This window comes from Podarcis bocagei (assembly GCF_964188305.1).
Source record: "Podarcis bocagei genome assembly, chromosome: 7".
In the NCBI taxonomy this organism is placed as follows: Eukaryota; Metazoa; Chordata; class Lepidosauria; order Squamata; family Lacertidae; genus Podarcis; species Podarcis bocagei.
Window position 1 is genome coordinate 18,904,227 of NC_138132.1, and position 26,909 is coordinate 18,931,135.

At 47.0% G+C, this 26,909-nt stretch overlaps 1 protein-coding gene across 3 annotated transcripts; it reads right to left on the reverse strand.

Annotated features, from left to right (window-relative positions):
- Nucleotides 1-1,480: 1,480 nt before the first annotated feature.
- On the reverse strand, nt 1,481-26,504 carry LSR (lipolysis stimulated lipoprotein receptor). Of its 3 annotated transcripts, XM_081203543.1 has the most exons (10): nt 25,949-26,499; nt 20,924-21,265; nt 13,357-13,476; nt 9,527-9,583; nt 7,298-7,444; nt 6,712-6,882; nt 5,519-5,578; nt 3,971-4,102; nt 3,179-3,804; nt 1,481-2,411 (listed from the first exon to the last, which is right to left on the reverse strand). In XM_081203543.1, the coding sequence occupies exons 1-10, from the start codon at nt 26,007-26,009 to the stop codon at nt 2,376-2,378; spliced, it is 1,752 nt and encodes a 583-aa protein (XP_081059669.1). In that variant the 5' UTR covers nt 26,010-26,499; the 3' UTR covers nt 1,481-2,375. The 3 variants fall into 3 exon arrangements, with proteins under 3 accessions (XP_081059669.1, XP_081059671.1, XP_081059670.1); XM_081203545.1 differs by lacking the exon at nt 3,971-4,102 and having other exon boundaries at nt 25,949-26,504; XM_081203544.1 differs by lacking the exon at nt 9,527-9,583 and having other exon boundaries at nt 25,949-26,493.
- Between the last annotated feature and the right edge of the window lie 405 nt (nt 26,505-26,909).

Sequence of the window (26,909 nt, forward strand, 5' to 3'; positions counted from 1 at the left end):
CATGTTCTCCGCATCATGTATAATTTTATGCGCCTCTATCCTGCTACCTCTTACATACTTTTTCTCTAAAAAAAGCAAACTCCATACCATTCCACATAGGGAAGACTCCCCATCCCTACAACCTGTTTCTGAATCTTTTCCAACTCTCCAATATCCTTTTTGAGGGGAGACTTCGTTGCAAGGATAGCCCTGCTGCAACCAGCTGCTGCTTAGTTGCGTATGGTTTTAGTCGTAAAAGTTTTATTATGAAGCAGGCGTTTGTGTGCAGAGACACACCAAAATATTGGAAGGGCTGTGCGCTTCTGTGGGCTAATACTGCTAACAATGCACATCCTAGTATTTAATACTCTTCATTCAAAAAAGTAACCCAACCAAAATCACACATCCTGGATTGAGAGGGCATCTGTGGCCTGTGGCCTCTGTTGTCTCTGGCAGCAGAAGCTTTGGGCTGCATGCATCTCTTTGCAGCGCTTGGTCACGCAACACGACATGTGAATGTGCCAGCCCAAAAGTTGTCCCTCTCATGGCCAGCCTGGAAAACTGCACGCTCCAGCATTTCACGACGCCACCCCAGCAAGCACACATTGCACAACCATCACTTCCAATATAGTAAGCCCCATGGTTGCTGCTGTTGATTTGCCACCTGCTGGGCAGTTTGAGAACATCAAAGCTCCCCTGCTTCTTTCCCCCACCGCTCTGCAACCATCACAAGGGATTCAAACTAGACATGGAAGATGGCGTTTTGTTTTTAAATGAAAAGCACTTGCAAGAGGCTCCAGATATGAGTGGAAGGGAGAGGAAGAAAGAAAACTGAGCCTTTTCTGCTCTAGGTCAAAGCATTTTCTCCAGAAGTGGAAAAGCAGCTGTGATTCGTAGATTTTGAGTGGGGGAAAAGGCACAGGAGGAAGGCCTTAATAATAACCTCTCTCCTCCCCCTGCAAGCCTTTCCTCCTCTCAAGGCTTCTCCTATGGCAAATTTTTACAAGTTCCTAAAATGGGTGTCCATTACAAACTTTACACCATCCTCAAACCGGCTTAAATATCACTGCTACCACTGGCAGAGGATCTTCCATAGGAAGTTGAAAACACAGTTTGCAGCAAACAGTTGCCTTAAAATGACTTAATACTGTGGTCTCTAAAATGGAAAATGTCAAGGCAAAAAAAGATATAATTCTCAGCACTACAGGTATAGAACTCACCATTTTGTTGGGGGGAGGGGGAGAAATCTGTAGTATTCAACATTGCATGACCCCTTAATTTATGCTGTTATGTTCAGCCTTTAATTAGTGGTGCCTATGTGCACAAACATGAACATTTATGCAACTAACTTCAGAGCTGCTTTAACTCCCCTCTCAAATGCTCTACATGTGTTTTTTTAAAAAAGAAACCCACCTCAGAATAATTTAAAAAAAATACACAAAAGCTAGTAAGAGGGATGTTTTTCGCCCACCCTTTTCCAACATCACATCCTAGTCAAGAATTCAATCCTACTCGTTTTATTTTCATTTCTATAAAACAGCAATCTCAACAAAATTATAAGCTCTTTGCACTCTAGAAACAAGGATTGGGAGCCTGTAGTGATGCCGCTGTTGTTAAGATTCCTGTCAGCCCCAGCCAATGCAGCAAATGGTCGGGGGTGATGGAATTTGTAGTCCAGCAACACCTGCGAGGCCACAGGTTTCCCACACCTGCCTTACAATATTTACAGCACAGGCAGTCTATACTTTGTTTACAAAGGGAAAAAATCTTGCACACACAACATGTATAAACCACTTTCATAAACCGCTTTTGAGGTGGTGGTGGTTGTTTTTTTACAATCAAGCGGTACATAAATTTTATGGAATAAAAAATAAAATGAAAAGAAAAAAATGTGTTTGAAGCACTTCAAAAACTTATGTGGAAAATGTAGTTCCGGTAGATTCTATTTGGAATCATCTTCAAAATTATTCAAAAGGGTAAAGGGAGAGGAAGATCTCCTTTTGGCAGAATAAGACCACTGGTTTCCATTTCCAGTACAGTACTGTAGGATCGCGTTCAAGTGCCCTCCTGAACACTACGTAAAAAATAAAACTAGGCCTGAAATTTAAAAGGAGCACCCAAAAAGGAGCTTAAAAGTTCTCCTGCAGTGCAAACTCCTTTAGATTCTCAGCTGATATGCAATGAAGTTAAACCTAAGGCACCAAGAGGTCTGTTTCTCAAGTTTTGTCCAGTCGACCAGTCCCTGTTGTCAGCTGGGCATACACGAAAGCTCCACTTGCTCCACTTTATAGACTCCAGGTGAATAAAGCTCATATCAACAAGCCAAGCCGCAGTTGCTGTAGCTGTCCAAGGCACAGGACTTCTCTCATACACCCAAGGCAGAGGTATGGAAAGGGTTAAACCACCAAACTTTCCCTGCTGACAGCATGGTTCTGTAGGGCAAAAAGAAAGTCAAGCTTTAGTAATACAATTTAAGACATTTATATCTCACCAGATCTTTAGAACAACCCAAGGCTGTTAACACCACAAGATGTAACAAAAACACCACAAATAGAAGATACACACGCTTTTATTGATCAAGATCTAAACATGGGCCCCCTAAAACACCTTTGCACAGCTTCCTGAGCCTTAATAATAAAGACAGATACTGGTGGGTCTCCAATTCTACTATCTTGGAGCCACTAACCAGAAAGCTAGTTTTAGTCTTCTTTAAGCAAAATTCACATAGCAGATCCTACAAAGCCGTAGCTGCTGGATAATCTTCCCCTATAAAGCTGATTGAACTACCCCAATCACTTCAGTTGCTCTTATCAGTACAACGCTGGGTCTTCGATTTGGGTCAGCCCCAAGAACAGGTGTGGGGAGACTGTGGCCTCCCTAGACATTACTAGACTCGAATTCCCATCATCCCTGAAGACCGGCTATGCTGGCTGGTGTGGATGGCAACTGGGAGTCCTGCAACACCTGAAGATACCCACTCCTACCCTGGACCATCTCCTCTGTTGAACCCCTTCTTCCAACAGCAGCTCAATCTCCTCAGGAGAAAGAAAAGAATCACCCTTGAGGGCCTCATTCCTCCACTTCGCTAGCAACGTAAAAGGATCCAGCAGTCAACTGAAGGCCGTGTTTCATCTGAAATGCCAAGGCAATGCTATCATGCACCACGTTAGCAGGGTGCTCGCCCTACCCCCCTACTCACCCTCCGGAGCTTGCGGTCATTCTTGCCACGGGAAGAAACAGACTCTGTCTCTGTGTACGGAGGTGGTGGCGGCGGGGGGAACCCATTGCTATCGTCATCTCCGTTTCTCCTGTTGCCAAGTCTCCCACTCGATGTACTGGCATGATCCCGGTCCTCACGGCCGCCTGCCTTCTGCTTCCGCCGCAGCGCTTCCTGCAAGATCCGGTCATCGTAGTGCGATCGGTCCAGGTCCCTCAGGTCATCCCTGCTCCGGCTGCGCCGTCCGCCATAGCGGTCATAGTCGTCGCGGGAGTCCGGGGAATAGTCGCGGCGGTGCCACTCGTCATCATCGGAGCCACGTCGGCCGCGGCTCCTGGGCCGGTCTGGATAAGGGTCCCGGTCCAAATCATCCAGAGCATCCACCGAGCGGGATCGGGGCCGCCGGCCATGGCCTCGCGACGGAGGGTCCTCGTAGTGGCCACGCCGCAAGGGGGGTAGCAAGCGCCTGGTCTCGCTGCTCCGCATGCTCTCCTCTTCTACGTCACTGATGGGAGACATGGCCTGGCCGCGCAGCCGCCCCAGCCCCTGCCGCAGTTCGTAGCGCCGATCGTCCTCATGCAGAGAGCTCAGTTCGCTCATCACGGAGGCTGGAAAGTAAGTGCGAGAGAGGGTCAAAAGCTTCTAGGCCACCGTGCTGCAAATGAATCATCAGCTAGTTATCATGCTCTCCTAAAAAACAGCTGTCCCTGAGGGCTGCTCTTGGGGAGCCCCGTGGTGTGCTTCCACACGTAAAGAAGGACCCAACCCAAGTACCTTTCTCAAGCCTCCCATTAGGCTGGCCAGGGCGGGTGGGGTCAAAGTTGGCCAGCTCCTTCTCCATATAGTAGAGCACCCGCATGGAGTCATCCTGCTGGTTGGCTTGGATGCGGTAGCCGCTGCGCACAGCTGGGGAAGAGACATCAGGAGCAGGCTTTAGGACAGAGGCCCATTTCCCCATTTGCAGGGAGCCAAATATCATCCATGGGACAAAACGCAGCAAACAGGGCTACAACCAAGAAAATGCAGTTCTGAACTGGAAAGAGGCAACAGCTGTCCCTTCTCCTGCACCCTGCCTCTCCCAGTCTTTTGATCTGTAGCTGTCCCCCAACCTGCCTGCACAGCCTACAGCAGATGAAGGGGCAGGGGGCAGGAAAGTGGGAGAATAAACGACAACCTCATCACCTGCTTCAGCAGATTTAAAAATAAAGGAGGAACCTCCAGGATGCAACAGGCACTCTGTGAACAAGGGCACATTTCTCTGCATGATGGGAAAGGTCCTCCCAACACAGCCTGGAAAATTCTCGCCTCTGCTGAGCATGACGTTTCTCCCCAAGAGGCAGTCGTTGTCTCCATGAATCCCTTTCCAAGGCTTTCTAAGTGCAAATGGCAGGATAGCATTCATATATCTGTGGCACTATGACCCTAAACCATGCAGCAGCAAGTATTCAGCACAGCTATGTTTGTAACACACAGTCCGAGCAACAGCTCAAACTAGGTGTCCTACAGAACTGAGTATCAGTACAAAGAGGGCAACAGCACCCTGCCTATGTTCTTTTGCCACCTCTGTTCCAAGCAGGAGTTTTAAAAACCTGTCCACTTTCTGCCAGTCTTTCCATTTTCTGGCTTGTTTTTGCTGCTGCTGCATTTTTAGCTTTCTTTTCTGGCCACATATTTGCATTTAGGGAACTCGAAGATTCTATATAGGAACTTGTCCACCCAATATGGTCAGCAATGGCCCACTGGGGGAATTGAACTCTTCCCAGTTAAGATACTTTGGTGGGGGGTGGGGTGCTATTCCTCCAAGTGGCACCATTGCTGGCCCTGCTCAGCATAGAAGAGGTAGCAAGGAGCTGCCCAGGACCTTGCAAGTGCCCTTCCTGGGCACTAAACAGGACAATATCTCAGAAGCCTATGCGGTATCCTCTCATACTATCCTGAGAAGTGTGCATCTGGAAGGTGAGAAGGAAATCCTAAGCAAACTCACTACATGAGCAATTTCCTGCTCTATCTTTATTAATTAGCAAGCAATTCTGCTTCTGTGCAGCAGAGGGAAGCATTAGCCCTCAATATCCCTCTCCCCACACCCTATAAGCTTTCAACCTCAGTTGCTTGCAAATACAAACAGATGGATCACACAAAAGCATAATTCCCCATGTGAGCTCATAAGCAGCTCCCCCACAATAAAGCAGGTTAGTTCAGCCAATGGTGAAGCACTTGCCCACCCAAAAGGTTGCCTGCTGTCAATACTTCCTTTTTATATGCCCCTCAATGAAGGTCCAAGCAGACAGTTCTGCTTCTATCTCCAATACACACATTTCTTACCAGCATTTGCAATACTATCTGTATCCCTCAGGAGGGGCACCTGGGAGCTGTTCCCACCAACTGCAATGAAATAGACAGCAAGGATTGTCAAAGAACTTTAGTATTCAGCCATGAGAATGACTGCTCAAGCCTACACTCCTCAATCCTGCAAACTTGTACAAGCAATATCAGGTCATTCTTGCAGTTCTGGGGTTCACTGTTGTACCCTGTAAACAAGTCCCCTTTTACTTAGCGTTGCCTGTCAAGCACCTGATGCCAGGTGATTCGGCACTTCGAAGTCTCAAAAGCTGGGCCTTCAAAGCATGACACACAGTCAATTCTGGAGGCTTCAGCTCTACTTCCTATTAGTCACTAGGTGGCAGAGGTGAAGCCTGCCTTCTTTTGCCAATGCACAATCATTAATTCATTCATAATTTTATTTGTATGCTGCCTTTCCATAGGTTCAAGGCGGCTTATAAAAAAAAATCAGATAATTACAAACATGGCAAAAGTAGGCATAAACAAATAAAACACAAATTGGACAATTTCCACATAAATCATAGTAAATGCTAAAATAAAGATAGTAACAACACCCCTCAATAAACCCTACTCAGCTGTCTATTCAGCAGCCTCAGCTTTTGTAGCTGGAGTCAGTCCGGGCTGTGCCCTCCCAGGCCAGGGGGCAGGGGAAGGCCTGCAAGGCAGGTATGAGGACTCACAGCCCAGATGGTCTCAGGCCTCTTCATTAGCCTCATATTTTGTAGCTGGAGTAAATCACTTTAAGGCCCTTGGTTGTGCACTGGCAGCCACTTCTCTACTTGCCTGACCCCTGACATCACACACCAGGCGTGGGTAGGTGGGTGTGATATGGGGGCAAACAGCCTCAAAGGCCACATCTGACCCGCAAGCCAGAGGATCCTCACCACCTGCTCTGCCTGAAGAACTCCAGCGAAGGAGAGCCCACCATCCCCTTCTACATGATTGTTTCCAAAGCCGAATGTGCTTATCACTGTGTTGAGCAAGACAGCAGCTGCCCAAATAGTTACAGGAAGTGAGGAACCAGCTCTATCACCCAGCAGACCAGGGTTAAGCCCAAATGAGAGCTCACAAGAGTCAGGCCCTTGGCTAGCACAAAGCCTTTTAGAACTGTCAATTCAGTCCAGCAGGGAACTAGCTCTGAGGCAGCAAGGATTTGGCTAGTAGAAGCCACTTACCTGAACTGGCTCTGTCGTAATCCACTCCATAACCATTGTACATGGCAGGCATTGGACCCATGGGGATCACAGTGGCTGGGGGCCCCTGCTTCAGATGGTTACTGGATGCATAGAGGGTGGGTGCATAAACACTGGGGGCCCCTGAAGTTGCAGCTTTCCCTGCAAGGTAGACTGAAGACATGCTTGTGTTAGGGATTACAATATATTAATGCTGGAAAAGAGGAATTCTAAGCCAAATGTTCAGGGCATTCCTCCAGCAACATTCAGGGGAATCACAAATTCAGGCTCAGCGATAACATTTACCCTGCTCCACTTTTCATCAGGGCAAATGCAGGCAGGGTGGCTTCCATATTGCCCATGTTTCCCTTGCAGAAATATGCTGATATAATGCAGCATTAGGTAGTTTGGGGAAAGTTAGGGACTGCTCTGACACAGAGCCAAGGGTGTTTTATAATAAGCCTGTGGGCAGTCACACAAAGATGGGAGAACTTGCCCTCGGGTCAGGCAGAAGGTTCATGGCAGATCTGAGAACAGAAGCTGCTCTGCCTGCTCTCGCAGTTCAGGGGAAGAGAAGAAGACGACTTACGTGCTTCTGGGCAGCAGCACTTCTCAGAGCAGCAGGGGCATCGGACGTAGCAGCAGCAGGTGTGAGGGCAGCACTGACACCAGCAGATCCCAAAGAGCATTAAGACCAGAAAGAACCCTAACACCACCAGGACGACAAAGAGCCAGTCTGGGAAGAAAGGGGGGTGGGGAGGGAAAAGTCCTTTTGAGACAGAGCCTATGAATCAAGTTCCATCTAGAGAGAAGGGCTAGGCCATCTTGGCAGCTTCTACACTGAGTCAACAAGCTTCCGTTAAGGAAGAGAATGCCAGTTGTGATACCAGGCACTCCTTGCCCTAATATACAGCTCTCACAGTGCGACAGCCTTAGCAAACTGACAATTCCAGCTCCCTCCTCACACCAGCTCCTGCATCGCCCAGGCCCAGAAGTCCCTCCTCTCAGACACTCACTGATCCTGTTGAATGCTGAGTGCATGCCAACAGGTCCTCTTGAATCCTGGATCCCAAAGGGCTGCTAAAAATCTAGACATTCATTCTATATCTATCCCATTCATTGCACTGTTCTGTCTCCTACAGGATCAGGACCTCACCCCCCTCCCTTGCTGTTCCTAAGCAAAAGGACTGCTGCACCAAGATTGCTTTGCAGAGGCAAAATCCCTCCCATGTGTCAGTGATGTGGAAGTCCAGTGTCAACGCTGAACCTACACCTAACAAGTCGCCAAGGGAAGCAAAAGCCTTCAGTGTGCCACATTTTTTGCTACTCTCGTTCCTTCTTTTTCTGTTGGGTGCTTTATCCACTGCTTTTATACATGGTTCTTTAAACTCAAGGGCCCTACAGCTGCAAAATGAAATATGATCCTAGACTGGCAGACCAATTTCCATATATTACCAACACAGGATCTGGGATTAGCCCAACAGATGAAGACCGCAGAACTTGCAGTGTGGAGTGTGTTCTCTTTCAAACTCATACACACCACAACTCAAAGAGGGACAAGGCCTCATGGCACAGATCTCTCCACCTAAGTCTGTCAAATGCAGCAAGCTCTCAAGTGCTGGTGTCCATCATTCATGCTTTGAAGCCAGCCTCAGCAGTCCTCATCATCTAACGATAGTTTTCCAGGATGAGTTGGTTGTGTTCAGCTGGCTAGAGCGTGGTTTTAAGTATAGCTCTCCCACCAACTTCTAATAGTGTGTTAGGGGACTGCCTTTCTGCTTCGCAAGCAGTTGCGTTCTGTGTAGGATACCAGTGTGGTTCACCCTTCCCTCTCATTAGCTGCTGGGGCTGAAAGGACTTGCATAGCAGCAGCCCCTAAACAAGTCCTAACAAACCAAAGCTGGGGACCCTTTGCTTATGCCCTCCAGCCAAAGAACATCAGAACAATGCACAACCCAGCCTTCACCAACCTGGCACCCTCCCAATGTTTTGCACTACAATTCCCAGCACCCCAGCCAGTATGGCCAGTGATCAGGGACAATGGGGAACTCCAATACAAAGTTTATTGAGGGTGCTAGTGTTAAGACACAACAGCAACCCCTGTGCATACCATCATCATAACAATATCATGTGCAAATGAACACCAAGGTTTGCTATGAAGTTACACTCGGCAGGTAGGCTGCAGCCAGTTCCAGCTTGCCCAAATGTGTTTTCTGCACAATCCAGATGCTGGTAACATTAATAATAATAATAATAATAATAATAATAGTAATACATTATTTATACCCCGCCCATCTGGCTGGGTTTCCCCAGCCATTCTGGGTGGCTTCCAACAAAAGATTAAAAATACATTAAAACATCAGTCATTAATAACTTCTCTAAATAGGGCTGCCTTCAGATGTCTTCACACTTTACCTTTTTTTTTTAGGTGAACACCCCCAATGTATGTGTGAACCACTCCTAATTCAGTTACAGGCTCAAGGAACCCTGAATCGCACACTGCACTTAAGCCTGCATCTCTACAGCAGGGACATGAAAAGACAGGTTCTCTTGTACATCACAGTTAGAGGTAGGTGGTGGGTGGGTGGGGAGGTTGGAAGAAACGTAAAAGAAGCCTACAGAGTTTTGCAGCGTTAGCAAGTTAACAAAAGAAGTACCCTAAGAGACAGACATTTTGGCCTCCTTTCCAAACCCAGGCACGCCTACTGCTACCCCGACAGATTCAAGGATAGGACATATTAAAGAACAAAGGAGTATTATCCACCCACCCCTCACAGCCCCAGGAAAGACAGCATGGAAAAAGAAGCAAAGCCAGTACCTTCCATATGCCCTATCTGAAAGCCTGGCAAAAGCTCTGAGACACCGGAGGATTTGCCTACAGAACAAACAAAAACACAGGGAAAAGAAAGTTACTAAATACAGCTGGCTGCTCCTGGAGGCAGGCACTTCTGGGCCAGCTAAAGCAGTGGTTTGGAACCTAGGGCCAAATGCAGGCCCTTCCAGGCCTCTGTCTTTGGGACTCACCCCAGACCCACACCGTCCCTGCTCTGCGCTTTCCTCAACAGCTTTGGCTTGGCTAGAATGTCTCCTCTGACTATCATAATGCTCTGCGCTTGCACGAATGATGGGAGAGGTGTGTGTGTGAGAGAGCGTGGAAAACAAGAGACTTCTGCACAGCTGGAACGAAGCCCACTGTACAAAGGCTAAACCATCCAGGACGCTGTGCTGGCATGTGGCCCCTGGAAGGCTGTTTATGAGGAAATGCGGCCCGCAGACTGAAAAGGAACCCTAGAGGGGCAAATGGTAATATCAGAAATTCCATCTGCAGTGATTTATCTGTGATGCACAGAAGCCCTTATTTAAATGCTGCAGTCAAGAAGTGATGAGCCTGCAAATGTTACCTTGTCCTAAGATAAGCCCACTGCTTTTGTCTTAAGGAAATGGAGAAGGCAGAGAGGTAAGGACTAACATTCCTGGGTGGGTGGGTGTTTGTGTGTGTGTCCCCATCCGTCCCCCTGATGGAGCAACTGCAAGCCAGGCACGCACTCTCACCTACAGAGTGGAATGTTTGGGAAAATATTTCCTCTCCCAGGCCCTGCTGTAAGCAACCGGCATTTTTTCAGAACATGCAACCCTGGCACAGCCAGGCACATCACCCTGCTGCAGTTCCTGAGCATGGGGGCGGAATATGGTTTCTGACATTAAAAAAATAGAGGAAAAAGAAGAGTACAGGAACTGACAGGAAGCAGACACGTTCCACGGAGAGGGTACTATCTGGAAGAAAGCAGGTCTCCCAGTTTTAGCCAACTTGGGAGTAGAAAACCTCAAGACAATACTACACACAGTATGAAATAGCTGCCTGCACAGAGGCGTCCCAATATATTCCCTGCCTGCTCTGCTCCCTCTGGTGGGACAACTCCTAGAGCCCCCCCGAGAAATGGATTGATGTAAACAACATAATTGCGTGGGACGAGAACCAGGTCACAGATCTGAACATGTTAACTTGGCAGTCAGGCAATGCCAGAAAGTTGCTCAGGAGCCTGCAGGATAGGACCAACGATCTGCCTAGTTGAAATCTTGATTCTAATACTGGCCGCACAGATGACTTTGAGAAGCTCACCAGGGCATAAAGCCAGTAGCCCTCCCATGTTGTTGTTTTTTGCCCTCGACGTACAGTACACAGAGATATACTGTATTTTTTGCTCTATAAGACTCACTTTTTCCCTTCTAAAAAGTAAGGGGAAATGTGTGTGCGTCTTATGGAGCGAATGCAGGCTGCGCAGCTATCCCAGAAGCCAGAATAGCAAGAGGGATCACTGCTTTCACTGTGCAGCGGTCCCTCTTGCTGTTCTGGCTTCTGAGATTCAGAACATTTTTTTTCTTGTTTTCCTCCTCCAAAAACTAGCTGCGTCTTGTGGTCTGGTTCGTCTTACAGAGCGAAAAATACGGTACTTGCTCTGGACATTGAGGTTCCATTTAGCCAAGAGCCATGAGTGCAAAAGTTAAGTAAAAATCACAGCACAAATTGCAAAATACAAATTAAAGAACACAGACATACGAAAAAGAACAGCAGTTTGAAAACAAACTCACACTGGGTCCCAAGGGCACATTGCCCCCTTGGTATACAAAAGATGTTAATAAGCAAAACAGATAAAATATGACGCACCACACTTTTAATCCCTGCCACTGCAGGAAAGTCCATTCATGTTCATTTCCTCTCTGCTTCAAAGATCTGCTCACAGCACACAACCACAAGCAGCGTGTTGGTGCACAAAATTCAACACTAAGGATCTGTGTTTGGTTTTGTTTTTTTAAGAACAAAACAAACTTCTAGTCCTAATGTATGTAACAAGGAGCCTGAAAAGTACACAGGCAAAGCCTTATGAAATAAATCCAACTACAACGGACCTGGAAGGAAGAGGGTGAGTGGGATTAGGCCAAGCAACATATTAAGTTGCCTTTCACCCAGTTAGACCACTGATCCATTTCCGACCATCAACAATTCTTCAAGTCCACAGACAAAACAAAAGGGTTGTCCCCAGCCCTGCTACCCAAGACAGTCTTAACTGCAACTACTACTGCATATACACAATGTCCCAAAATCAATCCCTGGCAACTCAAGCAATAATATTTCCAGCAGGTAGCATTAAGGCTTGTGTGCCCTTCGTAGCACACAATCATTGAAAAAGGCAGAAACACGCAGAATAAGCAAAATTCCATGCATTTTGCTTAAGTAACAATATACAAGAGTATTATTTTTTTAAGCTCCACAAAGGACACAAAATTCCTCATGACAGGGGCCAATGTTACAGGGCAGGGTGACGCGGCACTGCCCACGATAAAGGGACACTTCAGAATGCCAGTCTCCACCCGCCCTTAGAACTGGTTCCTCCAGTACAGTATCACAGACGTGCACACGCACACACAGAGATTTTGCAAAGAAAGAGTCCTGTGTGCATAGCAAAGAAAGATCAACCTGCACCCTGGCTCCAGTCCAGAGACCCTGCTTTGTTCCCAGAACACACACACACATTGGAGAGTATTTACAACTGACTACAAGAGGACACCTGAGTAGCAAATTTTTGTGTGTCTACAAATGGGTGTCCCAGATAGGGTGTGGCATAGGTTGGGAGTGCGAGGCACCCAGAGCTATAACAAAGCTGGGCATAAAGCAGTGGGGCTGATATGGCAGGCAATCAAACAGAAGGAATTATATGCCTGCCTGGATACAGCCAGTGCTAGGACAGGAAGCACAGTGCTGGGGTCCCAGAAGCGGTTTCTCAGGCTGCTAGTGCAGCGCACAAATCAGGCTAAGGCAGTAGAGAAGGTTGGCAAAGTTTTCGTAGCTTGGGCTGGTTCACAGTCCCACAGATGCCGCCATGGGCCGGAGTGTGTGCGCATGCACACATGCACGCACAAACGCTATTTCCGGCACGCCTTCCGGCATGGAGGAGGCATTGCACAGCTTTCCACTGGCTGCAGGAGCTTCAGGAAGCCAGCCAGTGTTGCAGAAGGCGGTCCCCGCTCTGTTCCACGCCGTAGCGCAGCACATGGGAGCTGACCGAGTGGGCGGCGGGGGTCCATGGGCCAGTTAAACAACCCCCATGGGCCGCTTGTGGCCCATGGACCTTAGGTTGCCGACCCCCCACAGTAGAGCCTGGGCAACAGAATGGACTGCACCAGTTCAGACCCTGAGTTATTGAGGTGGGGAGTTAAACATTTTGGGTGCTTCCTTACATTTAAAAAGTCTGAGTGAAAACTAGCACAGCACCTCTCTTCTCTCCTGTGTTGTTTTTCTCCTTGGTGTATTTTTGTAACCCAACAAATCTGGGCTAGCAGCAACAAAATAAAAGCTACCACCTGCAATATGAACTACATCACTTCATTCTTCTGTGGATGAACCAAAACCCCTTATCTTCCTCTGAGTGGGTGGGACTTGGAAAGCAAAGGTACATGCACCAGTTTTGCAGGACAAACTAAGCTTGACAACCATCCAGGTCTTCCTTTCCTCCTGGGGATTTACCCAATAGGCCAGCTAGTCTTGTGCGAGAGCATCCTCCCCTACGAAGCCTCCCACAGCATGCAATTAAGCTGCCCTGATCTGTCCTGAGAGATTCCTGTGTGCTCAACAGCAGCCTTGTCACTTACCCAAAACAATGAGCTCAGCGTAGGCCTCGTTGTTGCCTTGCAAGTCTTGATTGGAAGTCACTGTGCAGTAGTACACCCCACTGTCTCCCCAAGCTGTCTGGTCAATGCTGAGGTCAGCATCTAGAGGAGAAGGATGAAAAAGAAGGCAGAGAAGAAGAAAAGGGTATCAACCCAGATGCTAAATGTCAGCTCCTTGGATAGATGAATGTTAAGCAGAGTCACAGCATCTTCTCTCAAGGTATATTCCTACATAGAAAACCATAATATTGTTCTAAAGAAAAATAATATTCTTCCGCTGGTTATTATATATTGTACCATCAGTTTGATTTTTGTCTTGGGAATCTATGAGCATCGTAGGGAAGCTGCAAACCATTGCTCATGAAGAGAAACCATACGGATACCTACCTTTCCAACCATTCATTTAAGGAAATTTACCTATATGTAAGAACTGGAAATTGCAGCAAGGTGGGGGTATTTTGTGCACAAGTGATGAATAGCACCTGTCTCTGAAAGCAAGCTCTGGGCCCTAGAGAGAAGCCGTGCCCCAATTTCAGCCTGAATTATTTTCAAAAGCTTATCCTAGCTTTTGTGCTGCAAGGAGATCAGAAATAGGCAACCATACTGGGCCTCTCTCAATTGGTGGAAGACTCATTGTTCAAGAGGAACGCGAAAAGTAAAAAAGGAAATCTCTTGCAGAGGCGAGCCACCCCACCTTGCCTGGGGAAAAAGTCCTGGGATTAAGCCAGAAACTGACAGAGGGGCTTCTCCAGGAAACACATTCCAAATTCACGATTAAATTGCCCAGCAACATCTTGCAAGAGGGCTTGACTGGGCGGGGGGGGGGGTGTCCCTCCTACACCTTCTTTTACAGACAAGAGACACAATATAAGGTGGCTCTCCTCCTTGCACTCAGTGAAGCAGCAGTCCAAGGTCATAAAGGGTCGAACACCCATACTATTTCTGCAGCAGTGTCCCTGTCTCCAGCATCCAAGAACAGCCCAATCAGCACAAAAAGGAAGCTTCTTAGCCACTGTATGCTCGAAAGCCAAACATTTATGAAAACCGAAAACACAAGGCTATTCAGTTTTTTTAAAAAATGGTGTGCAAGTTCTTCTACACACAATTGAACTTCATGTAGAGCACAAGCCACTATATTGGAGCACACCAAATCATTTGCCCATGTGTGTGCATAGAAAATAAATCTAACAGGAAGGGAGCACATGGAGATCGGCATTGATTGTTGCAATGTACCTCTGAGGATGATGATGATTATGGTGAACTTGTATAATCTTAGAAGGGGTGTGGCTTTTGACCATGATGAAGGGACCCTACACTTCTGAATATGCTACACTACTGCCCAATCTCTGTGCCTGGCTAAGGATGGAGGTATGCAAAGATGAAGAGTTCTGCAGGTAAGCGCTTCTATTTAGTAGGAGGGTACAAGAAGGGAGTATCCAATGCAGTGGTAGTTCACGCTGGGACCACTCACCAGCAGCAGGAGGGGGGAAAGGTTGTTTTGAGACTTTTGCTGGATTCTCTGCCCAAAGTCTCAAGGAAAAAAATATTCCCTGTACAAAATTCCAACCATCAACCATGGTACTCCCCTTCTTAAAAGGGAAGTTACAATTTTAACACCTTGCATTGGAAGCTCTCGCTATGGTTAGGTAAGGGCTATTAGCAGATGCTCTTTTTTTCCTTCTTTGAGTCATACCAGGATACAGAAATGGCTGAACATGAAGTAGAATTAAATCGCAAGCAGGCAAGGACCAGCCCACAGGAAGTATTGAATCTCCCAAGTATTTATTTCCCCCTCATCTGCACAACTCTGCACTGCTGCTGTGTGGCAATTCATGGGCCAGTTATTCTCCCTTCTCTGGAAAGTAGACAGCTTTGGCCCATCAAGGCTCTCCAAGGGAAAGCCAGTGTGGAGAATGAATGACTCAATCCTAGAAAATATAGGAGGCGTGAAATAGGGCGAGAGACAAGGAAGTGCAGGGAAAGGGGTTTTCTCTCAGCTGGTTTGGATTCTGGTCCTCCTCATTTGCTCCAAGGCTTCTGGCTGGGCCAAGTTAACAACAATTAGTTGGGTAGATCAAGCCACCAACACCTAAGATCACAGGGAAACCACTTCCTCACACAGCCCAAAATAACATGCAATTATTCCCCACGTGCTAACTCACCTGGTGGCAATTTATGCCTTCAACTTCTTCCACTTTAACAAGTCCACAGAGGCAGCATTGGGTGAGGGAGAAGGAAACTGGTCACATACACATTCTAGCGCAGTTGCTGAAGCAACAAGTACTGCTCACTATCTCCGATTGTAAAAACCAGGGATAGCCAACATGGTGCCCTCTAGATGTTCTCTCCCATCAGCCATAGTGAGAATGCCCGACAGTCAGGGACGATGGGAACTGTAGTCCCAAGAACATCCTAAGGGCACCATGTCAACTACCCCTGGTACAAACAGCATCTCTGCTGTTTTGCAGGAATGAGAAACTGGGTCTTTTCAGGCAGGGAACCCGCAGCCTTGCTATAGGGGTTCACAGCTGCATAAATAAAATAAGGTTTGTTCCACAACAGCCCTCAGGAATGTTTCCCCATAGCAAACCGATATATGTGCAAATATCAGATACACCGGCAGTGGCAATACAAGAGTTGATGGGGTTGGCCTCACTTTTACAGAACTGCTTTCCGGGTCATGACTAAACTGCTTCTGATGAAGCAGGACACTGTGAAGAGTGCCAGAGTGCACGGAAAAGCCATTTACCTTCCTGCCGCAGAGGTACTTGCACTGGTGTGCTTTTGAACTGCTAGGTTGGCAGGAGCTGGGACAGAGCAACGGGAGATCACTGCATCATGGGGATTCGAACCGCCGACCTTCTGATCGGCAAGCCCAAGAGGCTCAGCGGTTTAGACCACAGCGCCACCTGCATAAGCCCAGGAGATACTAGGGACATGCTCAAGCACAGCAGCATAGAATCATAGAATTGTAGAGTTGGACGGGACCATTAAAAACCTATATAGATGGGTTTTGCAAATACACATGTGTATTCTTTCCCCACCCTCTCCTGTTCCTTACTGAGCAAATGATGCATCACTCTTAAGATTAAAATTCTGCACAAAGGCCAGGACCACACCAAGGTCTTGAGCCACCACTTCACCATCCCTGTTTCGAGTGCACCAACACTTGGAAATCAGCGGAATATCAGCATATTCTACAAACCAATTGTTTCCAGAACCTGAACATCAGCCTAAGCTGCACCAAGTTTGTAAGTAGACCTTCTGTGCTTCCTGAAATAACTGCAATTAGGTGCTTAGAAAGTGCTGCGAGGATGGAAAGTGCATTGCAATTATTTTTTTTAACTGCTGGTTATGGTGCTGCTGAAGGTTTCACAACTAAATTCACTCTGCCCATTACTAAGACGAGAACTATGCAGAGCTTAAGCAGCAGGGGGAAAACAGCACAGGTGTCCAAAAGGGTTGTTTTGGTTTTCTGCAATGTGAGTCAGACCTTAGTGTAGCAGGAGAGAAAAAAACCCTGTTATCACACTGCAATCTTTTCCATGGGTTTGCAAGGAGGCAAGAAAGAGAACATGCCTGTGATGACTCCAAATCTGGCGATTGACACTTGTTTTGAAACATGTTATCACAAGCCATAGGTTTTTGCCATGGACTTTTGACCTGCTGGAACAGTAAATGCTGTTTATTCCTGTTTTGCCTCTCCTCTCAAGTCTTTGCTGATGTCAGAGTTCATAAGAGAGAGAGAGAAAGAAAGCAGCAGTACTTGCCAGAATTTAGCAGGGTTGATTTTGTTAAGCACAACAGCAAAAACGAGATAGTGAAAAGATTGCAAAATGGTTGCTGTTCTTGGTCCCAATTTGCAATTATTTTTATTTGGTTTATTTTATTTTAAACTAACTAGGGCTGCAATATATACAGCTTAATCCTATGCATGCTTACTGGGAAAACAGTCCCAATAATAAGACAATCTTTGGCTTAGAGGGAGCGAGCAAAGGTGCAGATACCCAGAGCAGAAACTTTGCTTCTTCCCTGCTCCAGAGCCAGTGTGGTGTAGTGGTTAAGAGTGGTGGACTCGTAATCTGGTGAACCGGGTTTGCGTCTCCGCTTCTCCACATGCAGCTGCTGGGTGACCTTGGGCCAGTCACACTTCTCTGAAGTCTCTCAGCCTCACTCACCTCACAGAGTGTTTGTTGTGGGGGAAGAAGGGAAAGGAGAATGTTAGCCGCTTTGAGACTCCTTTGGGTAGTGATAAAGCGGAATATTAAATCCAAACTCCTCCTCCTCCTTCTTCCCAGAGCTAGTTCATGGTTTGCTTTAGAATAACATGCAATCCCAGGCTTATGGTCTGTAAACCTCAGGCAAACCATAAGCAGTATACAAAGTGCAAACCTTGGTCACAGCTCTTGATTTGCTCGGAGTGAGACAAACCATGAGGCTGGCTTAGTTCTGGCCAGTGTGGCAACAGCAGGAATGGCGCTGGAGCAAAGCAGCTGCCATTTTCATTCCAGTTAACCACAAACATGGACTCTCCTGCAGAGTCATAGTCTGGCTTGGTGTTATGCGTGAACCAAGCCTCACCACGGCCAATAGGGTTCACTCTCGACTAAGTGTACTTAGGACTACAACCTTAAATCAGACTAAAAAGGTGTCTTGATTAATCTGTTGGAAGTCATTTTGAGACAATTAAAAAACAACAACAGAAGGCATTCTCCTCTCTGCAAGAGAGAAAGGGAAAATGCCTCTAAGATTTTACTTGCTGGAAAAGACAGGTACAACACCAAGTATGATTCCTTTCCCCTTAGAAAAGAATCTTCCATTCTCTCTCCTTAGCGCAGGAATGTGGGAACCTGGGCCCTCCAGATGCTGCAGGATTCCAACTCCTGGCAGCCTCAGCGAACATAGGCAATGCTCAGGAAGGATGCAAGTTGGCAGTCCAGCACGTTCCCTGCCCCCTGGCTTAGTATTTTGCTGCTTTCAGAAGTCATGCTATCAACCAGTGAACTGCACTGTTCTCCAGTTGTGCAATACCTGCCAATATCCTCAAAAAGCAGTTAACAGGGTTGTTGGGGTAGTAGAAGAACTGGATTCAAAGCCCTTTCATGTGTTTTACGATTGATAAGATGTATTTTGTAGTGGGCCCCAAGCAGTTCATTTGCTGGTTGCAAGAATACTTTAGGGTGTTAAAAAAAAAAACATTCAATCCATACAGAAGCAACAACTCAAAACCTACATAGAGTGAATGCAAGCGAAACATAAAGAGAGTATATTGCTTAAGTACTCCAGGGTTTGTACAACCGAGGGTGGTGGTTTTGACCTTTCAAAAACTTTAGAAGATTTGGCCCTACACATCTCAGTGCCATGTTCCATCAATTACAACAGGGGTCGGCAAATTTTTTTAGCTGCAGGCTGGTCCGCTGTCCCTCAGACCTTGTGGTGGGCCGGAGAAGCAGCATCAGGGAGTAGGAGCTGGAAGAAGAGGCGAGGGGGGAAAGTAGCCACCACCACTGCTTTTTCCTGTGGGTAGGCAGAGCGAGCTCATCCGCTCCGCTCCCTGGACCACAGGAGCACCAGGGTGGCGGCGGAGGGAAGATGAGCGGCGCGAAAGGGCTGGCTCCGGAGGGGCTGCTTAAAATGGCGCTCAGCCAGCCCCTTTCCTCCTCTAGGCAGGGCAGGGAGAAGCCAGGAGGAGGGAGGGAGGAGGCGCCACCACGGTGTGTGTGTGTGTGTGTGTGGAGGGGAATAGAATGGCACAGGGGGGAAATGGCGCAGCCCGAACGAACAGAATCCCCAAGCCGATCCACAGACAGTCCGCAGGCCGGATCCTGATTCGGCCTGCGGATCTTAGTTTGCCAACCCCTGAATTACAATCAGATTTCTGACCCTCCCCAATCCTGCCATATCAAGTACCTGCTGCCTGCAAATCTACCAGCCCAAGCAGAACATTTTTCATTGAAGCTTGTGATTTGTCAAACTGTTAAGTGACTCAAGCACCTATCACCCAGTCTCTCTCTCCACCACAGAAGACTCCTAATACACACAATAATGTGAATACTGTTGCAACACCACAATTTCTCTTTAGAAGCTTAGAGGCATAGCATTCTTTGCCTGTATGCTCTCACACTGAATTCTTGGCACCTCCACTTAATCTCAAGTATCTGGGCTGAGAAAGACCCAGGAAGGGGAAGCTGTTACCAACAAGAGTTAACAAAAACTCAGCTATCTAGGCTATTGGTTTTGGCTTTAACATGGATTACCGGGAACTCATGCACTGAGTTTACATGACAAAATCAGTCTCTTGTCAAGTATGGCCTGTAGAGTGCTGCTACACAGAACTCTGGGGACTGCACTGCCTGCAAATTCAGCTTTTGTAGCTTGAGGCCAAATAATCAAAAATTCAATTTTTCCAAAGGCTTTTAGGATTAAGTTTTCTCGCAGAACTGAAATGCTCTCTGCACATTAAGCGGTTGTATGTTAGGCTAGGGGAGGAGTTGTCCTAGCCAGGAAGCACAGCTAATCATTCCAGCACTTGTAAACTTATTGTTCTCTAGCTCCAGCCAACAGAGAAACTGGGGCACAGGAAGGTGTGGAATCTGGTCGCACCCAGTTGTAATCCTGGCACTTTGCCTTTCTTCTTCCTTGTGCTACAGATAAGACGTAGGTTTAAAAAAAGCCCCATGAAACTCAAAACAGAAAGCCTGGGGAAAGAATACTTCAGAAGTGAGACAGTGCTTTATATGTTCAAAGCACTTCACATAATGTTACCCAATAATCATTACAAGAGCAATGTGATATTTTTATTTTATTTATGTGAAAATTTACATCCCATCCTTCTAGGGCTTATGCACCACTGAAGACACCTAAACATGTGACCAGGGGTGGTGAACCTCAGGCCAAATGCAACCCTTCAACCCTCAGGCTATGCTCCTCCTCTGGCCCAAGTTATTTTGTCTTTAGAATGCATATCCTGCTGTTCTCACCAAAGGAACCTATGGCACCTAGCAATCTGAGCCACAGCAAGAAGACTGCAAACACAGCAGCCTGCACCAATGAAACTGACAGAATCACAGGACAGCAGGAACTGGGTACCAAAAAATCAAGACTAACAGCAGAATAAAGCCACTGCGAAGCTGTACCAAGCTGTGAATCTGTAGCCACAAATAAGCCACAGTGTTTTAAGATCATGGCCTTTGTCTCCAAGGTAAGCCAGATCTGACTGAAAGACACTTCCAAAAAAATATCTTCCATTTGTCCAGCTTCCAGATCTTGGCTTCTGTTCCATGAGCCTGACCTGTCTACATCCTTAACTTTTATCATCCTGTGCTCACTTAGAACATTTCTTTCTCTTCATACATACATACCTGCTTTGAGAAAGCCAATCTGATGCCACAGTTAGCCTATGGGACTTTGATCTAGGATCAGATCGCCGCCCAAACAAGAAGCTCTCTGGGTGACTTTGGCCCCAACATTCCCAACCTAACCTACCTCACAGAGCAGCTGCTATTAGGGTTCTTGGAGACAGCCACCACTCCTGTTGCTATTTACTTACTATTGGTGATGGTGATGCGCCGGCCCTGGTAAAAGTCCCCAAGGGTCACTGCATTGCCTTGCTTGGTAGCTACAACCCGCACCGTCCTGGAGTTGTCCTGACACTCCACGTATGGGTTGTACCCGGGGTTGTTCTGCTGCAGCTGGTTGGTGATCTGGCTGTCCTGGCCGCTGGGGTTAAAGGCATCTGCCAAGCGGCTCCGGCAGTAAGACTTGTACTTCCACGTGACAATAGGTGGTTGGGTGGCCGAAGTCTGGTAGTTGCACTGGAGTGTGACAGGTTGAAATAGGATGACCACGTTGAATGGGTTCTGCACTGTGACTTGCATTGCAGAGGCAGGATCTGGAGATAAGAGCAGACAGTCAGATAGGACGACATCGTAATGAGCAGAAAAGTAGTAGAAAATGCCACAGAGCTCCCTCCTGGAATGTTTCTCCACCACAGTCAATTACTACGACCATTGCACACTAGAATCCAGGACTGTGAATAATCCTGCCTTATCCTCTTAGCAAACGCCCCTTACACTTTTTAACAAATTCATTTCAGGGGCATGCAGTCAGCCCTACCACCTAGTTAAGCCAGTTTGGCTTCTCTGCTTCATCTTTCAAGAGGAAATAAACATTTAAGTCTCAAGTGTGGAAATCAGACATGGTGTTTGCAAGCTCAGTGAAAACACAGCATTTTCTGTAACTAAATGCTGGCCATCTAAACATGTCAAATGTTGGTGGACAAGGCAGGAAATATCCCACAGCCTAGCCTCCTGGGAATCTGATATATCGTTCTACACGTGAGGTGAGCTAGAAAGCTTTGCTGTCACAAATGCAGAAGCAAATTTATTAAGCCAAGGGTTTTTATCACTACTTCAACAGGGAACAAGAACTGGCATTAGCACAGAGTAAGGAAATGCACTCTCACAGGCAAGAGAACCATTATGCATTTAATTTCATTCATACCCTTAACCTGTTTCTGGCTCACAGGCAGAAAAGAAAGCCAGAGAGTTGTTATCGGCATCTTTCAAACAAAAAGAAATGCAGGATTGTGGGGTGAAAGAGAGAGAGAAATGAACCCCATGAGCCTTTGTTTCTAGTCTGTCTTCAAGGAATCTTTCTCAAGACGATCTCTTTCCTTGACTCACCAGGCTTTATTTTATCTCAAATATTTATATACCACATTTCACGAAAAAACAAGCGCAAAGGTTTGAGAGTAACATTTTCTCCAGCTCTGCATTTTAGACACTTTCACAACCCAGCTGCCTACTTTCTCTAAACCAGAGGTGGGAGACCTCCAGCCCTAATCTGGCCTGCCACAGGACTCAATTTGACTTGCAAAAACATTTCCCACAAATCATCCCCACCTGCTCTACACCTGAGCAATTTTTTTTCTCCTCCAAAGGAAATGCTTTGGACTCAAAACACTGGAGGAAGGACTCTGAATCCAAACTGCTTCCTCTGCAGAGAGCGGGAAATGCTCCATTTTTAAATCAGCTGATTGGTGGCTACACCAAGCCTCTTTGAAGATGCACTCCCAGCACCAATCAGCTGAATGGTGCTGAAAGTACCTCTTCAAAGGAGGTTGCAGTTACTACTGATCAGCCGTCTCAGCAACCTCCAGTGAACTTTGACATGCGTCAATCACAACTGCATCATTAAGATAGCCGGAGGTCTTGCCCAGCAGTCAGCCTGCAAGGGGTGGGGGCAATTTAGTCCACCACCAGCCAGTTCCTCACCCTGCTCTAAACACAGAACTAGAGCTACACATGCTAAACCAGGAGGGCTAATCAGTAACTGAAAAACAGCCTGAAGAAGGGGAAACTTGCAGCAGCTTCTGGGTTACAGAAAATCGTTTCCCATTCTGAAAGGAACAAATGACTTCCTATCGATGGGCTGCTAACCCAGCATACGTTATTCTCATCTTCCGCAGTAATCCAACTGACTCATTAGCCAAGCCTTGTAAATAAGCCTACATGGAACTTGCAAATCCACAAAGACATACTTGCAGTACATTAGCCACACAACAGTTTTTCCAGTTCAGCAGAGCATTCATACTTGCAGCTAATTTAGGGGAGCAGCTATTTGCAATACTACATAAACATACCTTCCATTTTCTTCCAATCAAACCAGTCAACATTCTAGCACTTAAATGAAGTGATGGGCCACAGCTACTTCTTAATTTATTCATAACACTTGTCAACACCAATTGCTACCTATTATTTATTGATGTAAACCTCTAAAATGTATTCTGTACATTTATCTATCTTCAGTACATTTTATTTTATTTTATTGCTATGGCTAGTGGCTGATGCAAATAAAATTCTTCTGATCTGATTACCAAGTCATGCAACAACCACTGTTCATAATCAACCCTGAAACTCAAAACTCCAATAGGAGTCTCCCGCCCCAAGTATTTCACCTTTCCACATATGCAGCCAAGCTGGCATGCATAAATACTTCATGTACTGGCTGTGCTCAGACACCATGATAATCAATTATGGTTGTATCTGAACTCTGAAATATGCTTAATGTTAACTATGGATTGTTAAAAGAAACCAGTTTGGTTGTGTAGTAAAGTAAAATTAGTTTATTGTAAACACATCCTAGTAAGTTAAACACATTTTGTTCGGTTCAGTTATCAACCAAAAACAGGAGCATAATTTTTTTACCTCTTCTTCAGGGCCCAACCAGGGAAGGATAGGGAAGGCCATACCTGGTCCTGTCACAATAAACTAGGGATTCTGGTGCCTGTCAGTACCAAAGAACATTGGCTCAAGTCATGGATCCTCATTATTTTTACATCTAATCAGTTGAAAATCACAGAACAGGTATATCTGTGTAAAAAGAGGTGACCTCTGATGTGATGGTAGTTTGAGGGGACCCCTTATAAAAAAAATGAGGATCCATCAGGAAATGTACCTCAGAGCTATGTGTCTGTGCCATGGTAGCTCCAAAAGCACCATATAGGGGGGGACGACTCATGAAACAATTATACAATTGCAAGAGGGACCACTTTATTTACTGAATTCAACTTGTGAGGGGTTTTTTTTGGGGGGGGGAGGCACACACAATTCTGTGTCACTCCAACCTTCTTTCCTAGCACTCAAATTTCAACTCCCCCCCTACCCTAGCCATTCTCTTTTCCTTCTCCCAGGTTGCTCCCCTTTCACTCCTATCCTCTCAGTCATTTGCTTTCCGTTTAGCTTCTCAGGTAGCAAACAGTCTAGAAAAGCAAAGCGTTCACGCAAACCAGCAATATCCACACAAAAAACCCCTGACAGATCAAGGTTGTTTTTATTAGGTGCCTGAAGGATATTTACATTGTCCACTGCACTAGTATTTTCAATCCAAATTTCCTTTTCACCGAAAAAAGCAAACCCCTGTCCACTGCTTGCATCAACTTTCTTCCTTTTATTTGCTCCTGTGGTTTCGCCTGAAGGGGGGTGGGTTGGTACAGAGATCAGTTTCGGCAGGCGTGTCATGGCTGCCACAGCAGCCAAGATGAGACATCACCCGAGAAAAAGAGAGGAATGGAGATGACCACATTTCCCACAAGCTGGGTCTGAGTAGAGTCCAGGCTTCTAAGCAAGACACCCACCACAAAAGTGACATCACCTGCTGCAGAAGAACTATCCCTCTCTCTAGGTCATGAAACCAGGATTACAGAAAAGGGTTAAGGTTTGAGCAAAAACAATTATCAGTCCCTTCCTGGGTGTTTACTTTGGAGGAAGGCCATTAAATGCAAAGCACACACCCTGCCATGTGGTAGACCTAATCCCAGCCAACAGTGGGGGAAGGGGTATAAAAGCATGCCTAAATTTAAGCCACCAATGGGTTGATCCCAATCTTTCCCCCTGGAGCAAATGTTTTTATCTCCCATGGGGCTGGAAACTTGTTAAGGTACTTTTCTCAGCAAGCAAGGATTTATTATGTTCCACCAACTATTAAACACTGTTGAAATTCCAATAAGATTCCCTGATGCTGGATATTACTACCTTTCCTTCTATCCTTGAAAACACAGACACTTTCTGCAACACGTAGATGGGGTTACTAGGTCCTATTTTCGCCCCTGTTCCTTTAAATCTCCCAATGAGCCTCCTCTCCCAACAAACTGAGGGAGTCAAAGTCAACAAGGCAGATCATTGGGCTGTAACCAGACAAACCTATATGCAAAGAAAGACACAGACAATCCCTCAAGCTGAGAAAGGTTGTTGCCTTGCCGGAAGGGAGCCAATAAGACAACTTGGTTTTTCAATCCAAGGTTGGCCCAGGAACTGAAGAGAAAAGGCATGTATTTTACATCCCAGAGGTACAGGAAGCAGATTAGGGAAAACTGAAGCTTCTTGGCCTCCCTACAGGACCAAATTTCAAATCACTGGGAGACCCTGGGCTGGTCACCGCCCCTAAGCCTAACGTACCTCACAGGGTTGTTGTGGCAATTAAATGTGGGGAAGCGAGAGAAAGAGAGAGAAAACTCTGTACACCACCTGCAACCCTTTGGAGAAAAAGATGGGAGCCAAATACAGTAGATAAAACATCTCAGTTGCCAACTTCCGTATCTTTCGACAACTACGAAACAGCTAGAAACCTAACAGGTGCTGATTTCCCTCATCACTTCCATAAGAAGAAAAAGGCTTCACTCTGTTAATGTCTGCCTGTCGGAAACCCTATTTTCTTTTTTGTGAAAGGGGGGGTGGGTGCAGAGAAAATAGCAGTCATATACCCTTTCTTCACCAGGAAGCCCACACCTTGGAACAGGTGGGTTTCCCAAGTTGCGAAATATCCCCATAACCTTTGGAAGACAGAAACCCCCTTTGAGCTCTCTAAACAAAACAAAACAAAAGGTCGGCGCGAAGGAGAAAGGAGCGCGAGCCCTTCGCCCAATCAGCTCTCGAGTTGTCTCCCCCCCCCCCGCCAAAAAAAACAGAAGACCCCGGACGAGTTTCCTCTAGAGGAGGGTGGAGGGGCAAGGTAGAAGGGGGTCCCGCCGCTCGCGCTGTAAAACAAACAAACAACTTTTAAAAGTTCTTTTTACCTAAGATCCAGGCGCTCCCCAAGAGCCACAGCAAGGGCAGCATGGCCGGCCGAGTCTCCATTTCCCACCCCGCTGGCTTGAGAGACGCGGGGAGGGGAGGGGTGGTCCGCAGGCAAAGGAGGGGGAAGCGAGAACTCCGTCGGATCCTTCACTGCTTCGGCCCCTTCTTCCCTCCGCGGACACTTCAGCCGAATCCTTCAGGAACAGCCGCGTCCCGCGGAAAGCTCCCCGAGTTACGTCCGACTGCCGAGCCCCTCTCTGGGCTCTCGCTCTCTCCGCGCGCCTCAGGTGCAGCGCTCGCTGTGGGTGCCTCGCCCAAACGACGGAAACTACCAACTCCCATAAAGGAGGAGAAAGGGGGGTGGCGTGGAGGAGAGACGCGAACCTGCTGAGGCGCTTTCCGGCCACGGAAAGGCTTTCGGTGTGGTGTGGAAGCCCGTCCGTTTGCCGCCTTTGGGAGTCTCTTTTACTGCAAGGCAAAAAGTAAAGCTCACCTGTACCTTCACGACCCCCCCCATCACTTTTATGTAGGTGGTTCAGCCCCCCCCCCCAGGCCGTATTGAGGACGAGCCGGCCAACTTAAAAGGGTGGGGGAGGATGCGTCCAGCTATTAAACTTTGCTGCATCCACCTTCCCCCCTCCCCCTATATGGAAATGAACTTGCCCAGGTGCTGCCTTGGCAGGCGGAGGGATACAGAGGGCAGATTTAAAAAGCGCAGGGAACGTGATTGGTGGAGGACGGGTTGGTCCAAGAGGGTAGGGAGCGGGTTTCAGCCACTTTACTGTACCTGTAAAGCGCATTCGAAGCGCGTTATTCCCTCAAAGAGTCCTGGGCGCTGTAGTTCCCCCATCGCAGAAGTACAGTTTCCAGCAACTCTTAACAAACTACAGTGTCCAGAGTTCTTTGAGGGAAAGAACGTGCTTTACAGGTACATCTGAGACTCAACTTACACAGGCTTAT

Bases quoted from the DNA above. Each gene is read 5' to 3' on its own strand.
- LSR (XM_081203543.1), bottom strand. From the start codon at position 26,009: ATGGAGACTCGGCCGGCCATGCTGCCCTTGCTGTGGCTCTTGGGGAGC. The intron at 6,883-7,297 runs GTAAGTCGTCTT...GCATGTCTTCAG, and splicing joins GTGCTGCTGCCCAGAAGCAC to TCTACCTTGCAGGGAAAGCT. The intron at 2,412-3,178 runs GTGAGTAGGGGG...TTTGCCCTACAG, and splicing joins ATGACCGCAAGCTCCGGAGG to AACCATGCTGTCAGCAGGGA.